General features: G+C 46.9%; 1 protein-coding gene across 1 annotated transcript; it reads left to right on the top strand.

The window, feature by feature from the left end:
* Positions 1-916: 916 nt before the first annotated feature.
* Positions 917-17,392, top strand: DRAXIN (dorsal inhibitory axon guidance protein). Its single transcript, XM_021547204.2, has 7 exons — positions 917-1,170; positions 9,675-10,153; positions 11,469-11,656; positions 12,030-12,141; positions 12,505-12,594; positions 12,822-12,911; positions 16,373-17,392. The coding sequence occupies exons 2-7, from the start codon at positions 9,691-9,693 to the stop codon at positions 16,483-16,485; spliced, it is 1,056 nt and encodes a 351-aa protein (XP_021402879.2). The 5' UTR covers positions 917-1,170; positions 9,675-9,690; the 3' UTR covers positions 16,486-17,392.
* Positions 17,393-19,731: the final 2,339 nt, after the last annotated feature.

Below are 19,731 nucleotides of genomic sequence, written 5' to 3'. Positions count from 1 at the left end.
AGCTGGTTTTTAAAGTTTTAAAAGTTTAATAATAATAAAATGGTTATAATAATAACGGTGCAATTAGAGTGATAAAGTTTAGAGTTAGGACAGTTACAAGACAATAAAAAGCAAAGAATTACGGACGTCCGGATGCTGTCGGACACTAAGTCGCGAAAAGCATGTCTTGTGAACAAAGGAATCGCCCTTAAAACAATACACTGTTGCATATTCATAATCCTTCATGGTTATGCATACATTCTATTTAGAACAAGAAACTGTCTCTTGTATGTCAACTGTTTCCTTTAATCCCCATGGCATATTCGAGTCTGAGCAAGGCCTGAAGAAATTAGTTTCTTGTGATAAGAAGCCATAAATTCCTCTCCTTTGGAAGATTTAGGTGTTCCTCGAAGCGAGTATTTCATTCCTAAAAAAAAAAAACTTCCCCCACATACATAGTCTCTATTTTAACATCATGTTGGAACGTAAAACTGTATTTAACACACTACTTAAGGGAATTAATACAACATAACTTTCTAACATTACGCATATAACGTTCATTGTAATATTTGCGAAAAGCCATCCATAAAATATGCATTTTTCACACCCGGCACGGCGGGGCCGGGGCTCCCTGCAGGGAGCGGGGCACGCTGAGCCACCGGCGTGACCGTAACGCGGGGGAGCCCCGCGGGACAGCGGATCCCGCCCCACCGGGCTGCCACCGGCTCACCGGGGCTCACCGGGGCTCACCCGCTCCCCGCCCCTCCGGGCTGCCACGCCTTTGTCTCCGGTCTTTGTCTGTCCCGTGTGTGTGCGGGGCAGGCACCGCTGCTGCGCTCTCGCACCCACCTCCTCCTGAGCGCCGGGCAGCCCCGCTCCCCGCCATGCCCCCGCACTCCCCCTGCGACCCCCGCACGCCCAGAGCCCCTCCGCCCCTCCCAGCCCCACCTCCTCCGGCACCATGCACCCAGTCCCCCGGGATTCCCCCTGTCCCCGATTCCTCTCCACATTCCCCCACTGCCTTCCCCTGTCTCCTCCTCCTCTTCCTCCTCCTCCTCCTCCTCTCCTCCTCTCCTTTCGGGTTTGAACACCCCTTGCCCCCCGCAGACCTGCCTCCCCTCCGCCGCTCGCACAGCTCTGTCCTGCCCTGCCCCGCCTGCCGGGCTCCGCCGGACCGGCACCTCCGCACAGGTAAGGCAGGCAGCGCTGCCCGGTGCCCGCGCCGCGCCCGCCCCGCCCGGGGATGCTCCGCCGAGCCGGTTCCCCTCTGCTGCCGCGGGGACCGGGCAGGAGTGGGCAACCCCTTCCCACTTTCCGTGCGTCCCGGAGGAGACAAAGACATGGACTGAGGGGGATCCCCGCTCCTGCCGCCGCCGGGATGCGCGCGGAGCTCCGCTTACGGCGGTGCGAGCGGGCAGAGAGCTCGGACAGAGCCGGTGCCGGGGCTCGGGGCTTTCGGCCAGACCCATTGTCACCCGTGCTGGGGACCGGGACTGTACCGCTCCCGCCGCGGGGCTGCCGCGCAGCTCCTCCGTGCCCCGCGCCGTGTGCCCCGCAGGGATGTGCGGGACGGGCTCCGGGACTCACCGCCCGCCGTGGGTCACTCCTGCGAGATTCCTCCCCAGAAGCAAAGTCGCCTCGGACAGAGGCACCGTCCCTTTCTCAGGGCCTGAGTCCCCCGCGAACCCCGGGGGGACGTCCCGGCTCCGAGCCAGAGGTGACGGAAGCTTTTCCCACCGAGTCATTGTGCTGCCGTGCAGAGCCCCTGGCTACCCGCGGCTTGTTGTGTGTTCTTCCTCTGTTGATAAAAGTGTGGTCTCATTTCTGAATTAAATCAGCTTGGCATCAGTTAATGGCTTATTGCAGCTAGTAATTAATCACATAGAATTTAAGTGACACTTATCTAATTCGCACCTGAAGTTTTCTGTCAGCTGGGAGGTTTAATGGAAGTGGTTTTGTATTCCCAAGTCCTCTCCCTTGAAGAAGGAGGCATTAATTCTATACAAATGGTTCAAAGTGAGAATGTAATGCAAGGAAGAATGTTGAAAGCACAGCCTAACCGTTTTGCCAGTGGAGACACATCCATGTGTCCCTCCCAGAGAAGATCAGGGCAAATCTGCCCCATTCTTCCCTGTAACACTGGCGAGTACTTTCCAGCTGGGTGAGCAATGACCTTTCCTATTGATTGTGTCCCATTTGTCACCTGGCATTGCACATGAAACTGAAGTCTTCTCTGCCATGCTGACAGCAAGCAGCTATATCCTGGATGTGAATCTCAGGCTCATTGCAGTTTTAGTCTCTTTATTGGGTAGCAGAGTGATGGCTGTGTCAGCCACACCGTGGAGTCCAGAGGGAAGCAGAGCAGAGGTCCTGCAAATTCATCCACGGGCTCCTCTCACCCTTCAGTGCAGTGACTTGCTGGGCTGACCCGTCCCTGGCAGATGTGCTGGGCAGCTCTCAGGGCAGGGCTAGGCTCAGGAGAAAGAGTGGCACAGCTGTGGCTAGGGGCATGTATTGACTTGAAGGTGTCCAGTGTCGACCAAAATGGGGATGCTGGAGCTCAGCAGGGACTCGGGCAGCTCACAAGCCCAGGCTGCAGGAGAGGGAGTTCCCTGGGTTGTGCTGTGTGAGCAGATGATTTCTGTCCTGATCAGGAGAGTAGTGTGGCAAGCACATTTCTCTCCCTCTCAGGATTTTTTATAGAGGTGCACAGAGAGAAATAGAAAAGAAAACAATTTCTATTTCTGCTCCTTGTTTTTCCTATGTGGAATGTGTGTGGAGAATTGTTTACCTGGAGTGATTGCTTGATTGGATTCTGGTGAGGATTGTTTGAGCCTGATGGCCAATCCAAGAGTCCACCTGGGGCTGGAATCTCAAGAGAGGGTCACGAGTTGGGAGAGAGTTAGAGATAGGGTCAGAGAAAGTAGTATGCAGTTTTAGTATCCTCCTTTTATATAGTATATTAATGTATTTAACAGTTATAATAAAGAAATAATTCAGCCTTCTGAACTGAGTCATTTCTTCCCGTTGGGTTTGCCTGCATTTACAATAGAGTAGACCACAGGCTGTCAGCCAGAGCTGATGGGTGAGGGTAGTCCCAGCTCCAGCCATACAACTAATGCTGAATGAATCAAGTTTCAAGTGGTCACTGGATACAAATTGCCCCAGGGAGAGGCTTTGTGAAGGCACAGGGGTAACTTCAACTACTACTTAATACCTTGCAAGCCTGGATCCTTATGTCTTATCTCTCCTGCCATTAATGCAATTGGTATATTACTGGCCCTTTCTATTCTGGAGTGCTGTCTGGGAATAGCATAAGTGAGAGAAAACAGCACAGATAAAGGAACCAGATGTTTCAAAGGGCAAAGCTGGGGGGGTTGTTCAGGTAGCCTGAATATCTGGAGAGAGGAAATGTCTTGCATCACAGTCAGGAGGGACAAAGAAACTTTGGAGTCCTTTAAGTATGAAAGGAAAGATAGGGAGGAATGGTGATGGTGGAAGCAGGAAACCTAAAAACAGGGCAGCTCTGAAAAAGAACACAAAAGGACTGAAGATCTGTGAGCAGGGAACTGTTCTGTCATCCCAAGGATGTCTAGGACAACTGCAAAAACAATTGAAATTCTTTACAAATCTAATATACAGGAAATGCTTAAAAGAATAAAAATGTTAATACTTTTGCCCTGGAGAGGAAAAGAAAAGGGCAAATATTACCTGCCTGCTTTGGGAGACCCTAGAAAGCTGGGATTGAGCTTTTAGAAATGGGAAAATCTCTTGGCAGATTGTTTATGAACCTTCCTAGCATTTGCCTCCAGAAACAGAAAAACAGATGGAAAGAGACCCAGCAGGGAAGTCAAATCTCATTTATCTGCACAATGCCATCCTCATGGCTCCAGCCAGCTCTCTGCATGTCAGCCACCACAGAGCCTACCCCATCCATTCTGCTCCAGGCCTTCTCAAGCCCATCCATCACCCCATGGCTTCTTATTAACAGGGAGCCTGGCACACAGAGCTGGGTTTATTGTCCGTCATCCCTGCCACACAGGCACATACACACAACACCCGTGCAGATGCCCATACATTTTGTGTATTGCTGCAGATTGGGCTTGTCTGGAGTCCAGGAAATCTTTACACACGTCTGCCAAAGTCTGAGCTTATCAGAGCCAAAAAGAAATCTAGCCCAGCACACGTTCTTGGGTCCAGCTTGGTTCAGCCCTTGAGCATACTAAATGCATCAAAGATCTTGACAGTCTCTCAGTTCAAGGGTTTTGTTCTTCTTGGCTGTGACATGAAGAAATGTGAAAAGTAAAAGCTAGGACTGTCAGATATCATGTTTTAAGTGAGATATGTGAATGAATGTAGATGATCTAATGTTCCTATTTTGTGAAATACAAACTAAATACACCAGGGACAGTTTCAGAGTCTATTTTGGAGCCAAGGTGACATAGTTGTAATTATAGCAAAAAAACATGGGTGAATTTCCATGTACCTGCTCAGTGCATGGCTGCCTTGCAGGATTATGAGCAGAGAACAGAGAAATAGCAATTATATTAGTGAGTCCAGAGAAGACTTCCCACAGGGAAAGTTATCCAAGATGCAACCCCCACCCCTCAATTTCACTTACGGGATCGTAACCATCCACACTAACCCAAAATGGATCAGTAATTGTGGCTGGAAAGCAGCACTGCTTTCACTTCCCAGCCCAGACTCTATACTCTGAGCAGCACTTTGCTGTACATATGTTCATGTGAGAGGCAGATTTGCTGCCTCAGGTGGCTTGTAATCCTGAGGGTCCATAAGGCAGTGAAGGAAGAGGGGTGGAGCAATAAGAATTACAGGGGCAGCTTAACATGGCAAATACTCCCTCTATTTCCCTTATTAATATATGAACCCTAAGAAGACTATGAATCCTGGGCTTTGTTGTAACATGTGTGTTTGTTTATAGCAATTTAGGAAAGGCAACTCTTTACAAGGCCAGACTTCTTTCTGTCTGGTGTGAGTCTCAGAATTTCATCCTTTGCAGGCAGCATCAGCAGGGTGAGAATCTCGCTGTCACATCAATGAGCTTTTGTGGACTCTGGTCCTGCTAGAAAAGAGGGTGAAGTTTATTTTGGGGCTCAGCCATTGAAGAACCTGAGCACTGAGAGCTAGGGATGCCATTGTGTTATCTAGTTGTCTTTTGTAGAGTGTGAATTCTATAGGTAAGAAAAATTAAGGAGGTACCAAGAGGTTTCTGGAATTAAAGATAGATCAGGACATGGAAACCAGTGGTTAGGAGAAGGCTGGGACTGCTTTGCCTCTAGCACAGCAGTGTTGCATTAACCCAAAACTTGTCCATGCACTGGTTTGGTTTAACAAACAGCTCAGATCTTCCCTGACAACAGTGTAGCACAGGTTGTCAGGTAATGCAGGTAATTTACATTATTAATGCAAGACTCCCAGCGACAGTAACACAGCACGTTAACCTGCCCGCTCTGCCAGTGCAGAGATGAGGCAATCTGTGCTTCTACCTGCATTTTCATCCTCGTTCATGCCAACAGGACAGCTGGGCAGCTTAAATAAACACCCCCTATGCTTTGAAGCAGACCTTCTGTTTAACTGCCCTGCAGCACTTAGCTGCCTCCCAGCTCCCCCTGAAAATCAGAATGTGTCTGTCAGATTCACCATCAAAGGGCCGTGTCTGTGAGAGTGAGATTGGAAACACCCTTGCATTCTCTTTGCACTTGTTCTCTCCTCTTGGTATTTTGCCTACAGATAAAGAGTAAGATGCTCTTTATAGCTCTTTGAGTTGTTCTGAGTGATGTCTTAATCCAGCTGGTTCGCTCTAGTTCTTAAAGAGAAAATCCTAGGAAAAAAGCAAAGACCCCATGGTCTTGGGAAAAAGCAAATGATCCCATGCAGAGCTGTGTGTTGCTATTTGTTCTAGTAGTTTTGAAGAAGATCTTCAAATGTTTTTGTTTTCTTTTCTTTTTTTTTTTTTTTAATAGATTTAGCTGTCAGTCTGGTTTTCCTTTGTTCCAGGTAGCTGCCAATAAAATAGTATTTCTAGTGTTATTGCCTTCGCAAGTGAGCTTCGCAGTGCTTCCTAAATCAGTCCTCAAGGAACAGTTTATTGTCTTTTATGGCCAGTAAAAAGACCTGCTTTTTGAAAACTGCATGAAAAGAAGGCCCCTGTGCTGCCTTCCTCTTTCCAGGGAATGGCTGAACTGAAAACATGTTCCCAGGCTATGAACAGCAACAGAGAGGGATCTTGGAAAGGCAGGATTGGCTGGTGAGTGCATGAGCAGGGTTTTCTCAATTAACAGGATGAAGGCATCTCTCTCTTAACTCCAGAATGCTAGGCTGCTGTGACAGCAAAGTTTTCACTGACTCAAAATTCCCTGTATCTGTCTCTCACGCTGAAAGAAAAGGGGAAAGGAAGAGCCCAAGCTACTTCTAATGTACCTACTGTCACCTCCACAAAAATTGGAGTCAGAATTGGCCTGAAAGGCTGTTACCTGCTGCCCTTCACAGGTTACAATGGCTGGTGTTGTGGTTTGATACTGGCAAAATGCCAGGCACACATGAAAGTTGTTTCCTCACCCTCTTGTGCTATGGTTGGGCAGAGGAGAGGGGGAAAAAATTAACAAATTTAATTAAGATTGAGATAAGGAATGGAAAGAAAACACTCTAAGGACAAAACAGGTTCAAATTTAAAGGTATAAGGTAAATTTATTATTAACAGAGTCGGAAGAGGATAATGAGAAGTAAAATAAGCCTTTAAAACACCTTTTCCCCTCCCCAGCCCTTCCCTCTTTCCCACCAACAGCACAGGGAGACAGGGCATGGGGGTTTTGGTCAGTTTGTCACTCAAGGTCTTGTTCTGTTTGCTCAGAGTCTCCTCTGCTATGCTGTGGGTTCCCTCCCACAGGAAACAGTCGTCCCAAAACTGTTGTGGTGTGGGTCACTCGTCCACAGGTGCAGTTCTCGAATGTTTGGCTGCTCTAGTTTGGGAGCAGGGCCCTCTCTCTCTATCTCCGGGAGCAGGTCCCTCTCTCTCTCTATTCAGGTCTCCTGCTGGATCACAGCATATCCACCCACTCTACCTGAGCACTTTCCCCACGGGCTGTGAGTGGATCTCTGCATGCCCCATGAACTTCATGCATTACAAGGGGACAGTTTGTTTTCCCATGGTCCTCACCACAGCTTGCAGAGGAATCTCAGCTCCAAGGCCTGGAGCACCTCCTTCCCTTCCTTTTCCCCACTGCCCTTGGTGTCTCCATGTTGTTTTCCCTCACGTGTCATCTCCTCCTCTTCTCTGACTAAGGAAAACTGCTGCTCATTGCCAACAAGTTGCACCAACTCAAAACTTCTTGCAGGATCTCACAGCGCCGAGCAGTCAATCTCATTTGGGTTCCACACTGGGAGTCTCTGGCAGTGTTTCCCTGCCGGCCGGGCGGCCCCACTGCCATGGCATGGGCGGTGGCACCGCCGTGGCACCCGCACTGTGAATTCCACTCTTTGTGCCGGGGCTGGGAAGGAGAAGAAGCCGCTGCCATAGTGTGGGTGATGGCACTGCCGTGGTGCTGGCACTGTGAATGCCTCTCCTTGTGCCAGGGCTGGGAAGGAGAAGCTGCTGCCATGGCGCGGGCAGTGTGGCACTGCCATGGTGCTGCTGCTGTTAACACCACTCTTTGTGGTGGGGCTGGGAAGGAGAAGAAGCTACTGCCATGGTGCAGGTGGTGGCACCGCCATGGCATCGGTGCTGTGAATGCCTCTCCTTGTGCCAGGGCTGGGAAGGAGAAGCCACTGCCGCCAGCCCTGCCCTTCTGCCAGTGCACGGCTGGCGCTGTTGAGGCAGGATGGGCGAGAGTAAAACTCTGATTTATTTCAAAATGCATCGCTCTACACAGAGTTTCATCCAGGCCAATTCCATTGGTCCTGAAGTGAAAACAAGCCACACCATTGGTGCACAGTGCATGATGCACAGCGGTAGAACTTAACTATAAACAATGTGAACAACAAGAGAGATAAAGAACCTTATTTACATTATTTTCCAACACATTCCTAGGCATCTGCCTGGTTAGAAACTCTCAGTTTCTCTCTTTGACTGAATTTGAGACCGACACATGGCTGCCAGGGGTGACCAGGCAGGCCAGGCTCGCCACGGGCCACGCCGAGATGGCACCAGCTGCAGCGCCTCATCACCCCAGAAAAACTGTGCCTGTGCTGATCTGATTTTCTTCTTAAATGTGTCATCACAGAGGTGTTCCCAGCCTCTCTAATTGGGCCAGCAGCATGTCCATCTTCAGAGCCACCAGAGATTGGCCCTGTTGGACATGGTGGAAGTTTCTAGCAGCTTCTTACCAAAGCTACCCCAGTGGCCCTTCCCTGGTACCAAAAACCAGGCTGTGCCAAATCAACACACTGGTCAAGCAGAAAATCACCTGGAGGAGTGAGTATGAGCCCGCCCTTGTGACTAAGCAGCAAAGTGGTTTTCCTTTGCTGGTTAATCAGGTACATCCAAGGGCTGAGGTGCAAAAAGACTGAGATGAGGTTGAGTGAAAAGCTATAGCTGTAACTCTGTGACAGTATTTCTCGAATGTAAGCCCAGGCCTGGTTTTCTGGCAGTCAGTATCCCAGGGAACTCTGTTTTTAAGCATGTCTTCATGCTTTCCAGAGAGAGATGGGCAGTCTGGAAAAGCTGCACTAGAAATAATGCAAATTCCTTCCCCCATTTTGTGGGAAAGGATAGGGGAGAACAACTGAATAACTTAGTTTGAGAATGGTCTGACTTGTGCAGAGCAAAAAACCACAACATCCCAAAGCAATGTCTTGTAACACAAACAAAAAGATGAAAGAAGACCCTCAAAAATATGACAGTGGAGCAGAATGAATGATAACAGTCTGCTGCCACTGTGCTGGTGGACTCAATGAAACTTCGTCTCAATGTTCTTGGGACTTAAATTACCCTCCCAGTGACAGCCTTGCCTGGTGACCTGTGCACGATCAAGGAGGGAAAGTGGGAAAAGCTAAGGAAACCTCAGTCTGCCTCTCTGCCCCTTGGTCATTTAGACCAGCATTCCTTGCTCTGCTGACAGCCTTTTTATTTCCCTGCTATGCCATGGGGTATCAGCACAAAATCTGCAGTGTTTTTTCTTTCTTTGACCAATTTCCGCCACTCTGAAGCAGTATGCAAGCACATGTGGAAGTCTCTGTCTTGAGCTGCTCAGGGCTGTTACTGGTCCTGTGTGGCCACCATCTGCCTCCAGTTCTGCTCATTTTGACATCTTCATTGCAAGAAAACCAGCTGTGAGGAGGGGCCAGTGCCCCTAGCCCAGGATGCCAATCTGGCAGCTGGTATTGTGCCAGGCTTAAGAGCTGTGGGCAGGAGCCAGACCCCCCCTCCCCAGCCCCTCAGATGGTGGGCTGTGAATAGGAGGGTAGGGGGGCTAGTGAGGAATCAAAGGGAAGTGTCCTACTGATTGATGGCCTCATTTGCACATGAAACTGGGACCTCTCAGCCCTGCAGGCCCTGCACATGTGTCTCAGCTGCTGTAACCAGGGCTGGGAGAAGAGGAAATAAGCAAAGAGGGAATAACTTGATTCCACCTCAGGACACCATAATGGTTTTTATCTAAGTGTCCTAGGACTGAATCTTGATGGTCTTTACAGTTCCTAAGTGTTGGTTGCTTTATTTTCCCCTTTTTTAATTGCAGGTGAGACAGAGCACCCATGATTATGGAAACTTCTTCCACCTTCTCTTCTTTCCTTTTCCTGTGCGTGCTGGTTCTTTCTGACATCAGTCTTGCAATCTCCCTGAACCCTGGCACGAAGCTCAAAAATGCCCCAGAGAAAAACAACCACCTTCAAAACCAAGAGCTGTGGCTGCAGCAGCCCAGAACTGGGCGCCACCACAGGCAACGCTTGGCCAAGAAGGAGAGGGTCCATACCATGCCTTCAAGAGGGCAGCTGGCAGGGGAAGAGACCCTCAAGATGGGCAGCGGAGCTTCAGCTGTGGAAGAGCTGGTGGCAGAGGGACAGCCAGCAGCCCTGAAACAAAATAAGGATGTGTTCCTGGGGTTTGAATTGTCGTATCCTGAGAGGGAAAACCAGTCTCCAGGCTCTGAGAAAGGAAAGAAGCAGAACCGAGAACATCGCCGGCATAGCCGCAGGGACAGGCTCAAACATCACCAAGGTATTTGAGCTCCAGGGGAAGCTGGGGCTGTTGTGGCACTGGAAATGAGCATCTCTTGTGTGAGGGACAGAGAAGCAGCTGTGGTGGAGCCACATGGGTGTGTGGAGTGTGTGCCTGCTCTGGGGAGAAATCTGCCAAACAAAAGAGGCACAAGAAAAAAGGGGAGCTGCAGAACCAGAATTTTAGTGCTGGCTGCAATTTTGTGAAAATGACCTCGTTTGTCTTACAGGGGGAACTCTGACAGACCCAAAGACTTGATGGGCTGTTTTAGGGTGGTCTGCTTTTTTATTTTCCTTTCTAGCAAATGACCCAATTTAGGAACAAGTATGTCCATGCCATGTTCAATTTCTCCACTGACTTCAAAAAATGATGAGAATTGGGAAAAACACAACCCCCTTATTTTGCTTAGAAGACCAGTTTCTTCTCACCAGAGCTTGTGCTCTTCTAAGTTTATGCTGAACAACAGCAACAAAAAAAAAAAAACAACAGATTTTGCATACATGAAATTGCACTGATAACTTTAAAATGTTGCTTGATTTCGACTGGGACTGCTTTCCTTTGCAGGTCAAGTTGTGGGTGTGTGTTTCTGTGGTATGAGCTCAGTGTGGTAAACCTTGAGTTCTGTTGAAGCGAGGCAATTTGTGTCAATCTACACGATGTGACAAGCTGGGTGTCATGTCCTTGAGTTCCATCCTACACTCCTCCCTGCCTCAGTAAGAAGAGCTCTTATTGTTTTTTCAGAGGACTGACTAAACAGCTTGTGTTAGCAAAGTAAGAGTATGCAAGAAATCTGTTTTGAAGCAATATTTGCAGACTACAAATAGGGCTTATTTCTTGACGTTAACTTAAGGTCTATATTTAAATTAATACTTATGAAGAAGAGGGACATATCTGTGAAGATAATTTCAAGTTAGGTAAGTCCTGACTTGAGCTAAACTGAAATAACTCACTACTAAAATCAAATAAGAATGTATTCACAGATATTTGCAATAGCTTAATCTGTTGGTTTAAAAATGGTTAAACAGGAACATTTTGTACTTTTGAGACCAGAAAAAAACATGTTTTGCTTCTTAAACAAGAGATAGACATATCTTCAGGGAGGTGTGATTTTGTATGTCTTAAGCAAGCAAAAAGCAAGCTGCATATACTCTGGACCTGATTTCTCACTATAATAGCTCATAGAGAGTGGTCTAAAGCAGCAGCTCAGGATCATGGAACAGTGGTTGGTGACTGGATGACACATTAATTCCTTTGACTCAAATCTATCACACAGAGAAAAGGGATGAGAAAGGTAATGCCACTGTACCCGTTGCAGGGAAGACTCCTGATGTTGGGCCAAGCTCCCTGTACAAGAAACCCAAAAGCTCTGAAGAACAGTTTCAAAATCTTCAGGCAGAGGAAGCTACAAGTCTGACTCCCACCATGCTCCTCATTGCTGCACTGGACACAGCTGTTTCCACAGAAGAGCCTCCTGTTCTTCCAGCCACTTCACCACGGTCACAGGTAAAGAGTCAGCTGGGAACGGTTCTGGACCTCCAAGCCTTGCCTCTCCCTCAGCTATCCAACTGAATTTCAAGGACCAGAGGGGCAGTAGGAGCACTTGACTGAAGAGCCAGTCCTAACGCTCATTGCTCACTTTTTGTTCTCACACAGAAGCAGTGGAAACTTCCCTCTTGGCTTCAGCCTCAACAAGGGAAAGTTCTTCACTTTTGAAAATGAGATGCCAGGAATCCCCAGTGGATAAGACAGGAATGGAGGAGGGGAGGGGGAATCATAAAGCCTTTTTAATGTAAAAGCACCATGAAAATTTGTAAAGACTTCAGTGTCTCTATAGAAGTGTAATCTGTTTTCTGTCTGGTTTATTTGTGGTTTGCAGGCCCGCCTCAGGCAAGATGGGGATGTGATGCCCACCTTGGATATGGCACTCTTTGACTGGACTGATTATGAGGATCTCAAACCAGAAACATGGCCATCTGCTAAAAAGAAAGGTGCTAAACCTCCCTGTCCTCTTTCCCAAAAGTCATCCTGTAAGGTTTGTCTATGGTTAGTATTCAGAGATGTGCTGAAGGACATGAGATCATAGTGGTGGGGGAAGAGAGAAGCAGCATAATGCTTATTGGGTTTTGTGCTCAGTTTCAGAATGTTTCTCATTTTGGATGCATATTTGGAGGGCAGAGTAAAAATGATAAATGGACAGTGGAGAAATAGGGAGGAGATTAGACTATTAAGGTTTAGAGTTCAAACTCTTGAAATTCGAGGCTGTTTTTACCCTGGAAAAATATATTCTCCAACATGAAAACACTAGTCTGAAATTTTCTATCAGCATCTTTTTTTTTTTTTTTTTTCCATAGAAAAACGCCGCAGTAAGAGCCCCAACAGTGGAAATGAAACCACGACAGCTGAAGGAGAGCCGTGTGATCACCACCTTGACTGCCTCCCAGGTCAGGATCAGCTTGGCAGAGTCATTTCTCCAAACATGGGATGTTTGAAACCTAGCCCAGGTTTTAAGACATGCATTGTGATTTCTACTAGTGATAGGAAGTGGTATGCAAGGGAAGGGCAGAGGCTCTCTAGGTGTGTTGTGGGACCAGATGATGTCTGTACGACAGAGCAGCCCTACAGGTAAGGGGATACCTGAGCTGTGCTGACCCCTGGTCCTGTGTTTCAGGCTCTTGCTGTGACTTACGTGAGCACCTCTGCAAACCACACAATCGAGGCCTTAACAACAAGTGTTATGATGACTGTATGTGCACTGAAGGTGAGTCCAGCTCTTTGCTCCCTGTCTTGGTTTAAGAGACAGGCGTCTGCTAAGGAAGGCAGGAACCTCCCTTGGAATGGAAAATATTCCCTTAATTCCAGATTATTATATCTTTGAAATGATGGGACTATCAGGCAAAGATATGAGGAAAGGAATGAGTTCTTTACCAGTATATATGTGTATAGCAGGACAAACAAAGCACAGCGGTGGCAGCGACACCAAACAAAACCAGCAGCGAGGGAGAGAGAAAAGGGAGAGAGAAAAGGGAAAGAGAAAAGGGAGAGAGAAAAGGGAGAAAGAAAAGAGAGAGAGAGAAAAGGGAAAGAGAAAAGGGGCTCCGCTGCAAACTCACAGTGGGCAGCTGGCCCCAGACCCCTCTGGGTGGCAAAAGGGACTGCAGCAGAGACCTCAGAGCAGGCTGGGACAGCAGAGGTGAGCAGATCCCATGTGTGAGTGGCAAATTGAATTGCAGCACTAAGCCCCAAGCAGTGGCAGAAGCAGATGAAGTTGGGGGGTCTTGGTGGACGCTGGGTACTGGGCTGAAGTGTAGCAAAATGCCCAAAGCAGTAGCAAGAAACTGCTGGGGTTATGTGAAGGAAAGCTGCTTGGCAGAGGTCACTGGTGAGGAGAGCCTGGCTGGGATCTTGGCACAGCACACACCAGCTCTGGGCTCCCAAGTGGCAGAAGAGCAAGCTGGCAAGCCCTAGTCACAGTGCCAAAGGAAAAAAAAAAACAAACAAACAAACAAACAAACAAACAAAAAAAAAAAACACCAAAGAGGGAAAAAAGAAAAAGGGAAAAACCACAGGGCAACAGAATCTCAGGTCAGGTGCACCGCACTGCGTGGCTGCCAAGCCAGTCACCCCCACTGGAAGGAGATGCAGCCCCTGGTCCTCAACCCTCACAGCATCCCGGGCTGCCCCTCACCCATCATGGTATTCCTGGAGCTGGGGGGGCAGTGAGCATGCTGGACACAAAACAAAAAAAAAAAAGCAAACTGTTGTGGTGTGTTTAGGGGTGTCCCCGGGGTGCCTCCCAAGCTGTGGATTGGCTGGAGACTCCACATGGCTTCTGAGGGTGCTAATTAGAGGAGGGTTTATTGGGGGTCCTACCCCTGGGAAGGGAGGAGGGAAAGGGGAGGGAAGGGGGAGAGAGTGGCTGAGAGAGCACCGGCCAAGAGAGAGAGTCTCATTCCACCAGCACACTTAACAGGGAGATTCAAAGTGGGCACGGAATAAAATTTGGGCCAATGGGATTACAGACACATGATACTTCAGGGGAGGATTACAGGCTTGGAATAAACCATACAGTTTCGAGGTGTGAGACAGCATAACATTTAACTAAAATGTGATACCACAATTCACCCTTTTTTGGTTAGAAAAAAAGATGGAGAGAATTATGACAATTAACCATTTAAAAGTGAAGCAGTAATTACAGTTTCACAGCATAAAATAAGTATAATTGCAGTGATGATTATGTTTTAAATTGAAATTGTAATAAACAGCTTATGTGGGTCCATAGCAAACATGGTTATGGGAAATAAACCATTCCCAAGACATTCCCTGACTTTGTTGACTTGGAACAGTGGTTTGTATGTGAAAGCAGGAGCCAAGCTTTCCTGCTCTTATCCTCTTTCTGCCACTGACTCACAGTGTGACTGTTGAGTCCTCTAGGATATCTTGTTTTCTCTCTTGAAAACAAAGGTCCTGATGTCCACCAACTTAACAGACGAAGCCACAATATATTAACATTTCAGTGGTACCTCCAAGTATCACAGACTATGAAAACACTGTTTTGTATGACCTTGTGCCTAACATGACTTTCCCAAGTTAATTTCAACTGAGCTTGTAGCAATTTAGTAGATGTGGGAAGGATTCAGGCTTTTGTTTTTTAAAACTGTTTCTGAAGAATCCACAGCAGCCTTTCCTAGGCAGGTGCATTATGAAAGTGTTAAAAGGCACTTTTCTAGTCCAAACATGTTCAGGATCAGCTCCAAGCACTGAGTCTTGCCTGCCATAACAAAACTCTGTTAGCCAAGTTTTGTGACCTGCATTAGGTACCCAGTGATTTGTCCAGGCTGTTTGCCTACTTTTTACCCAGTTAAATGGGCAGCTTTCCTGGAGTTGCAGTGTTAAATGATAGTCTTCACCTTGGGCGTGTTGTGTAACACCGCGAGGTCCTAATCAGAGATGACCTTCTGATAGATTAGCCTAGAAACATGTTTCTGCAATCCTTAATGAGGCTGCCCCAGGCCCTGTTTTATCCTTAAGCTAGTTATAAATTGATAGCAAATGTGCATCCTGTGTAGCATAAAAAAGATCCCCAGAGAGGGAAGATCCAGGTAAGATAAACAAGAGGCTTAAACAAGAGTAGTGCTCTGATCTTGCATGCTCCCCTTTTAGGAGGCCAGTTTGCCCTGGGGTGATTGGTAATGAGGGGCACAAACCCAGCTTTTTAAGGAAGCTGGTCTTAATGCAGCCCAGGGACATAATTCCAAAGGACTGCTATGTGACATCATCTGGATCTCCAGTGTACAACCAAGGAAAGTTTTGAGCTGTCTTATTACAAAAGCTATAAATCCTCTGCTTCCTTCTCTAGAAGTTAAAAGAGCTGCAGTTTCTAGAATTATCAAATCAGCTCCTGCCAACCCCAGTGACAAGATCCTGCACTACTGAAAAGCAGGGTTTTCATGAGAATTGTTTACCCACAAGCTATATATACCCTGTCTGGCCCAACTAGCTACACGTTCTGGTGTAATGAAGTCAGACAAGAAACACCATAAAATCAACCTCTTGGAGCCAGAAACCAAGTAGTTACCATGACAAGAGTCTTCCATTACCTTTCACTGCCCTGGGAGAATATGTACTCAAGGTTTTTACAAATAAAATGCCTTTTTCCCCCTTCATACGCACCCATGCTATATTAGCTAGCTTCCTTCAGACCCTGCACATTGAGCATCTAAAACAGTGAAATTAAAGGAGATGAGCAGTGGGTTTGGATCAGACGTCCCAGTAATAACACTTCAATGTCTCTTCCTTTCCCTCTTGAAGATTCAGGGAAATAAATAACAAGGGGAGGTCCCTAGTCATTGCTGCTGCACATTAAGTCTATAGTAATTTCCCAATGGAGAGATTACTTAGACAGTAATGGGAAGTAATAGTGGGAAACCAAGCAGGGCTTCCATAAAATCACTGGAAACAATTGGAATAATTCATTGGTATTTCAAGAATCCAGTGAAACCTGACTGAACAATGAATCCCAAACCAGAGCCAAACAGAACAGCAGTGCCCAGAGAGCAATATGCCTTGTCTGTGTGAGGCATTTCTCTCCCACCCCATTTATCTGACACAGCACTGGGGCTGACCCCAGTGCAGAAGTATGCGAGGCAGAGAAATAATTGGTGTTACAGCTGTAGGGAGCCCTGGTCCCTCCTCACTTCTGCACCTCTGTCTTTTCCATAGGGCTGCGCTGTTATGCCAAATTCCACCGGAACCGAAGAGTGACCCGGAGGAAGGGGCGCTGCGTGGAGCCTGACTCAGCCAACGGAGAGCAGGGATCTTTCATTAATGTTTAGGAGGGTGGGACTCCTGCCTCTATGGTCAGGAGCTGGGGTCAGACTGTTTATACCTAGCAGTGGGAATTAGAGGAAAAAGCTGAGCAAATGATGGAAGCTGCAGGCTCTGAACGTGCCAGGTCTCAGCTAGACCGAAACTCATGTTCATTATAAATACAGTGGCATCAGCCTTTTCCATAGCAGGACTGCACTCCCTACCCCTTCTTTCAGCACATTCCTGCCTCTGAATTGAGTCCCCCTCTCCTAGTTAGTAAGCAATGATCATGACTCCCATTCTCTGGAAAAGGCTCTGCAGTTTCATCTTCTCTCAAGAGAGGCAAGATGTGGAAGATTCTTCAGGGCCAAGAGGATATGAGCTTAAATTTTATCCCTTAATTATTGCTTGAGAATAAGGGTAGACAGATCCTCTTTAAGGACTGGAAGTTCCTAGAGGAGAGGAAATTTGTAGAATCCAAGTGGAATCAAAGATGGGAAATGGATCAGCTCCTGCCTAGGTGAGAGAGGACCCTCTGGCAGACCTCTTGCTCTCTCTCTCTTTTTCACTGCTCCAGGCATTGCTTAGCTGTTACACACTTCCACTTCATCTCGGGACCTGCTATCTTTGGGACCATCCAATCCCACTCCATCCTTCCTTCCTTTCTTGCTTTCAGAGAACCACCTGGTTTCTGCAAGGATGTGGCAAGACATCCCAGCCTGTAGCTCTCACTCATTTTGTCTATCCTGCCAGGTCTGTTATTTTAAATGATTATTTTTAGGAGCTTTCTGGGGAAGTGATAGTTTTCCTAGTGAGCCAAAAATAAAGTTTTTGGTAACAAGAGATAGGGACAGGCTGTTCCATTGTAGTAAAACCTGTGACATGTTGCATGTGTGTTTCTGTGATATGTAAATAAAGATATGATGGATATCCTTTGTGCAACTCTTCTGCTTTTTGACTGTATCCAAGTATGTGGAAGAGCCAGAAAAGCCTATAAGGAAGTTGGTCAGCAGGTAACACTGATGATTTGAGGTAATCACACAGAACAATTGTGCCACTGGTAGAAAAAATTCTCTGCCCAAGGTTGCCTGTATTTTCACTCAAATTGGAGATAACTGTTTCTACCTAGTGTAGCCATACAGATGTTTTAAACTTCTTTATATGAATACTTAATTACTGGCCTCAGTGATATATTAGAGAAACAAAGGCTACCTGTGTTAACTTGGAGTAGTGGTAACTGGTGAAGATCTTTGCTACTGCTAACACCCCAATACCCTGACTTCTGCGGGGTGGCAGCTACAAAGCTTTTTATATCCAAGAGCCTGAAGATGTCTAGCACTTTCTTTAGGAACAGAAATATTAAATATTGATGGTGCTGTGGGCAGAATCCTCTTTACACAGCTTCCCTAAACCCCCTATGTTCCATTTAGTTAGTCAAAACTCCAATTTGCAATCCTGTTTGTTCTGTGATGCTACTTTGCATTGTGTATTCACTCAAAGACTGTGAGTTATGCTTTACATCTCTGATGAGTGCCCACTCATGGCCACATTGAATACAGTGTCACTTCTGACCTGTGCACACCTGCTAAATGAGGAATTTGTATGGGACCACTTAGGCAAAACCTACCACAGAGTTGGATGTAGCTGTTTAGATTTCTGTTTACAGCATGACAGTCTTAGCACAAAAGACGGAAGTAAAGAAAGGTGCTTTGCCTCCAGCTCGATGCCACAGCAGCAAGGATTCAATTTATTAACCCAGGGAGAGCAATGCAGCCCCTCCTTCAGCCCAGATCCGAATAGTGGGTGGTGCTGCCAGTGCCATTGTCAGTGGGAGCATAAAGGGAAAAAAAGGCTCCTAATTGATCACATTCAATTGCAGAGCTCCCAGCCTCTGGTCTGTGTGACACTGATGAGAACCACATGCACAGGCACTACCAAAACCACGTTTGATATCACACTGCTTTTTAGTGCCACAGCCAAGATCTGGGGGGAACAGTGCAACTGAAAGCGAGAAGGAAATTTTGCAGGGGTCTTTATCCTTGGTGTGCAGGTATTCCTTGCCTCTTTTGCTACAAATGGGATCCTTGTAGGATCATGGACAGTGTTTTAAGCAAGACTGTGTTGCATATCATGTGAAATACAAGCAAGTCTGAATTTTTTTAGAGCTTTTAGACTCTAAAAGCAGACTTATTCCTTCAGTTCTTGCTTTTTCAGCCTTCAGTCTGCTATTGATTCTGAATAGAAAGAAAGCATTATTCTTAATTTTGGTGGGATTAGTTAAGGTCAGTGAAAATCCAGTTAACTGTTATCAGTCAACTTTACTGATGCAATTTACAGATTACTGGATTGCTTGCTCACACTGGAGTTTCAGAAAGAGAGCCTGTGACCAAGTGTCATTCCTGCTGAGTCAAGCTGTGGTGTCGCAGAGGTGGAGCAGGAAGGTGAGCAGTGGCACAGGCACATGCTGCATGGCCACAGCAGCGTGGAAGGAATCAGCCTGAATTACAGGTCAGCCAGATCGACTACTGACTTCACAACTGCAAAGTGCAAAGGAAAGCTGTTGAGTAAATAACATGCAAAAGTGTAGAATGCAAGAGCAGCCTGTGATATAAAACCCCAGGGCAATATTTGTACAAGTCCAACCCACCTGTGAGCACAGCAAAGCTTCTTAGTGCCACTCTGTGCTGTCTCAAAGGCATGACAGCAGCTGCAGAGCATCACCATCACGGGTTACTTTTAGCAGCTTTCCCCTTTCTTCCCAGTATCTTGTAGTCACAGTGCTCTCAGTAAGTTTTGCCTTTGAGGGCATTAAGTCTGAACAAGAGAGAGATACAAATGTCAAGCAAGACTTGATTTATATGTTCTTCTCAACTGATTGTTTAAGAAACTCAAATTAAGAATTCACACAAGCTCAGCTTCTCTGCTGCCCCCAGAGAATTTAAGTCAGAGCTCTTGCAAGACTGACTATTGTCTTGAAAGGACTTTGGAGTAGGCCCAAACCAGCCATAGCAGGACTTTGTGCAATAATTTCTAAAGTTAATCACAGAGCATGCATGCAATAAAGGTGAGTGACAAAGTCCCACCCAAAGTCCTATTCTATAGCTAATGCTGTTAGTTGTCCCTGAGAGTCCAAAGGTTATGCATCACCTTAAACTGCTTCTCCAAGGGTGAGAATCATTAAACATTGAAAAGAGAGAAGAGCATGCTGATTTGACATAATCACTTCAGCAGCTGCCTGCTCTGCAAATGCTGTTGGATCTCAGGCATGTTGC

Source organism: Lonchura striata, chromosome 24 (assembly GCF_046129695.1).
Source record: "Lonchura striata isolate bLonStr1 chromosome 24, bLonStr1.mat, whole genome shotgun sequence".
NCBI lineage: Eukaryota > Metazoa > Chordata > Aves > Passeriformes > Estrildidae > Lonchura > Lonchura striata.
Note: the sequence above shows the minus strand (reverse complement) of the source record. Positions and strands in the feature narration are given on the sequence as shown.

What these genes read in the sequence shown, in the direction of transcription:
- DRAXIN (XM_021547204.2), top strand. Translation starts at nt 9,691, where the DNA reads ATGATTATGGAAACTTCTTCCACCTTCTCTTCTTTCCTTTTCCTGTGC. An exon ending in GCCATCTGCTAAAAAGAAAG is followed by an intron (nt 12,142 to 12,504) that starts GTGCTAAACCTC and finishes TTTTTTCCATAG; the next exon opens with AAAAACGCCGCAGTAAGAGC. An exon ending in CCACCTTGACTGCCTCCCAG is followed by an intron (nt 12,595 to 12,821) that starts GTCAGGATCAGC and finishes CCTGTGTTTCAG; the next exon opens with GCTCTTGCTGTGACTTACGT.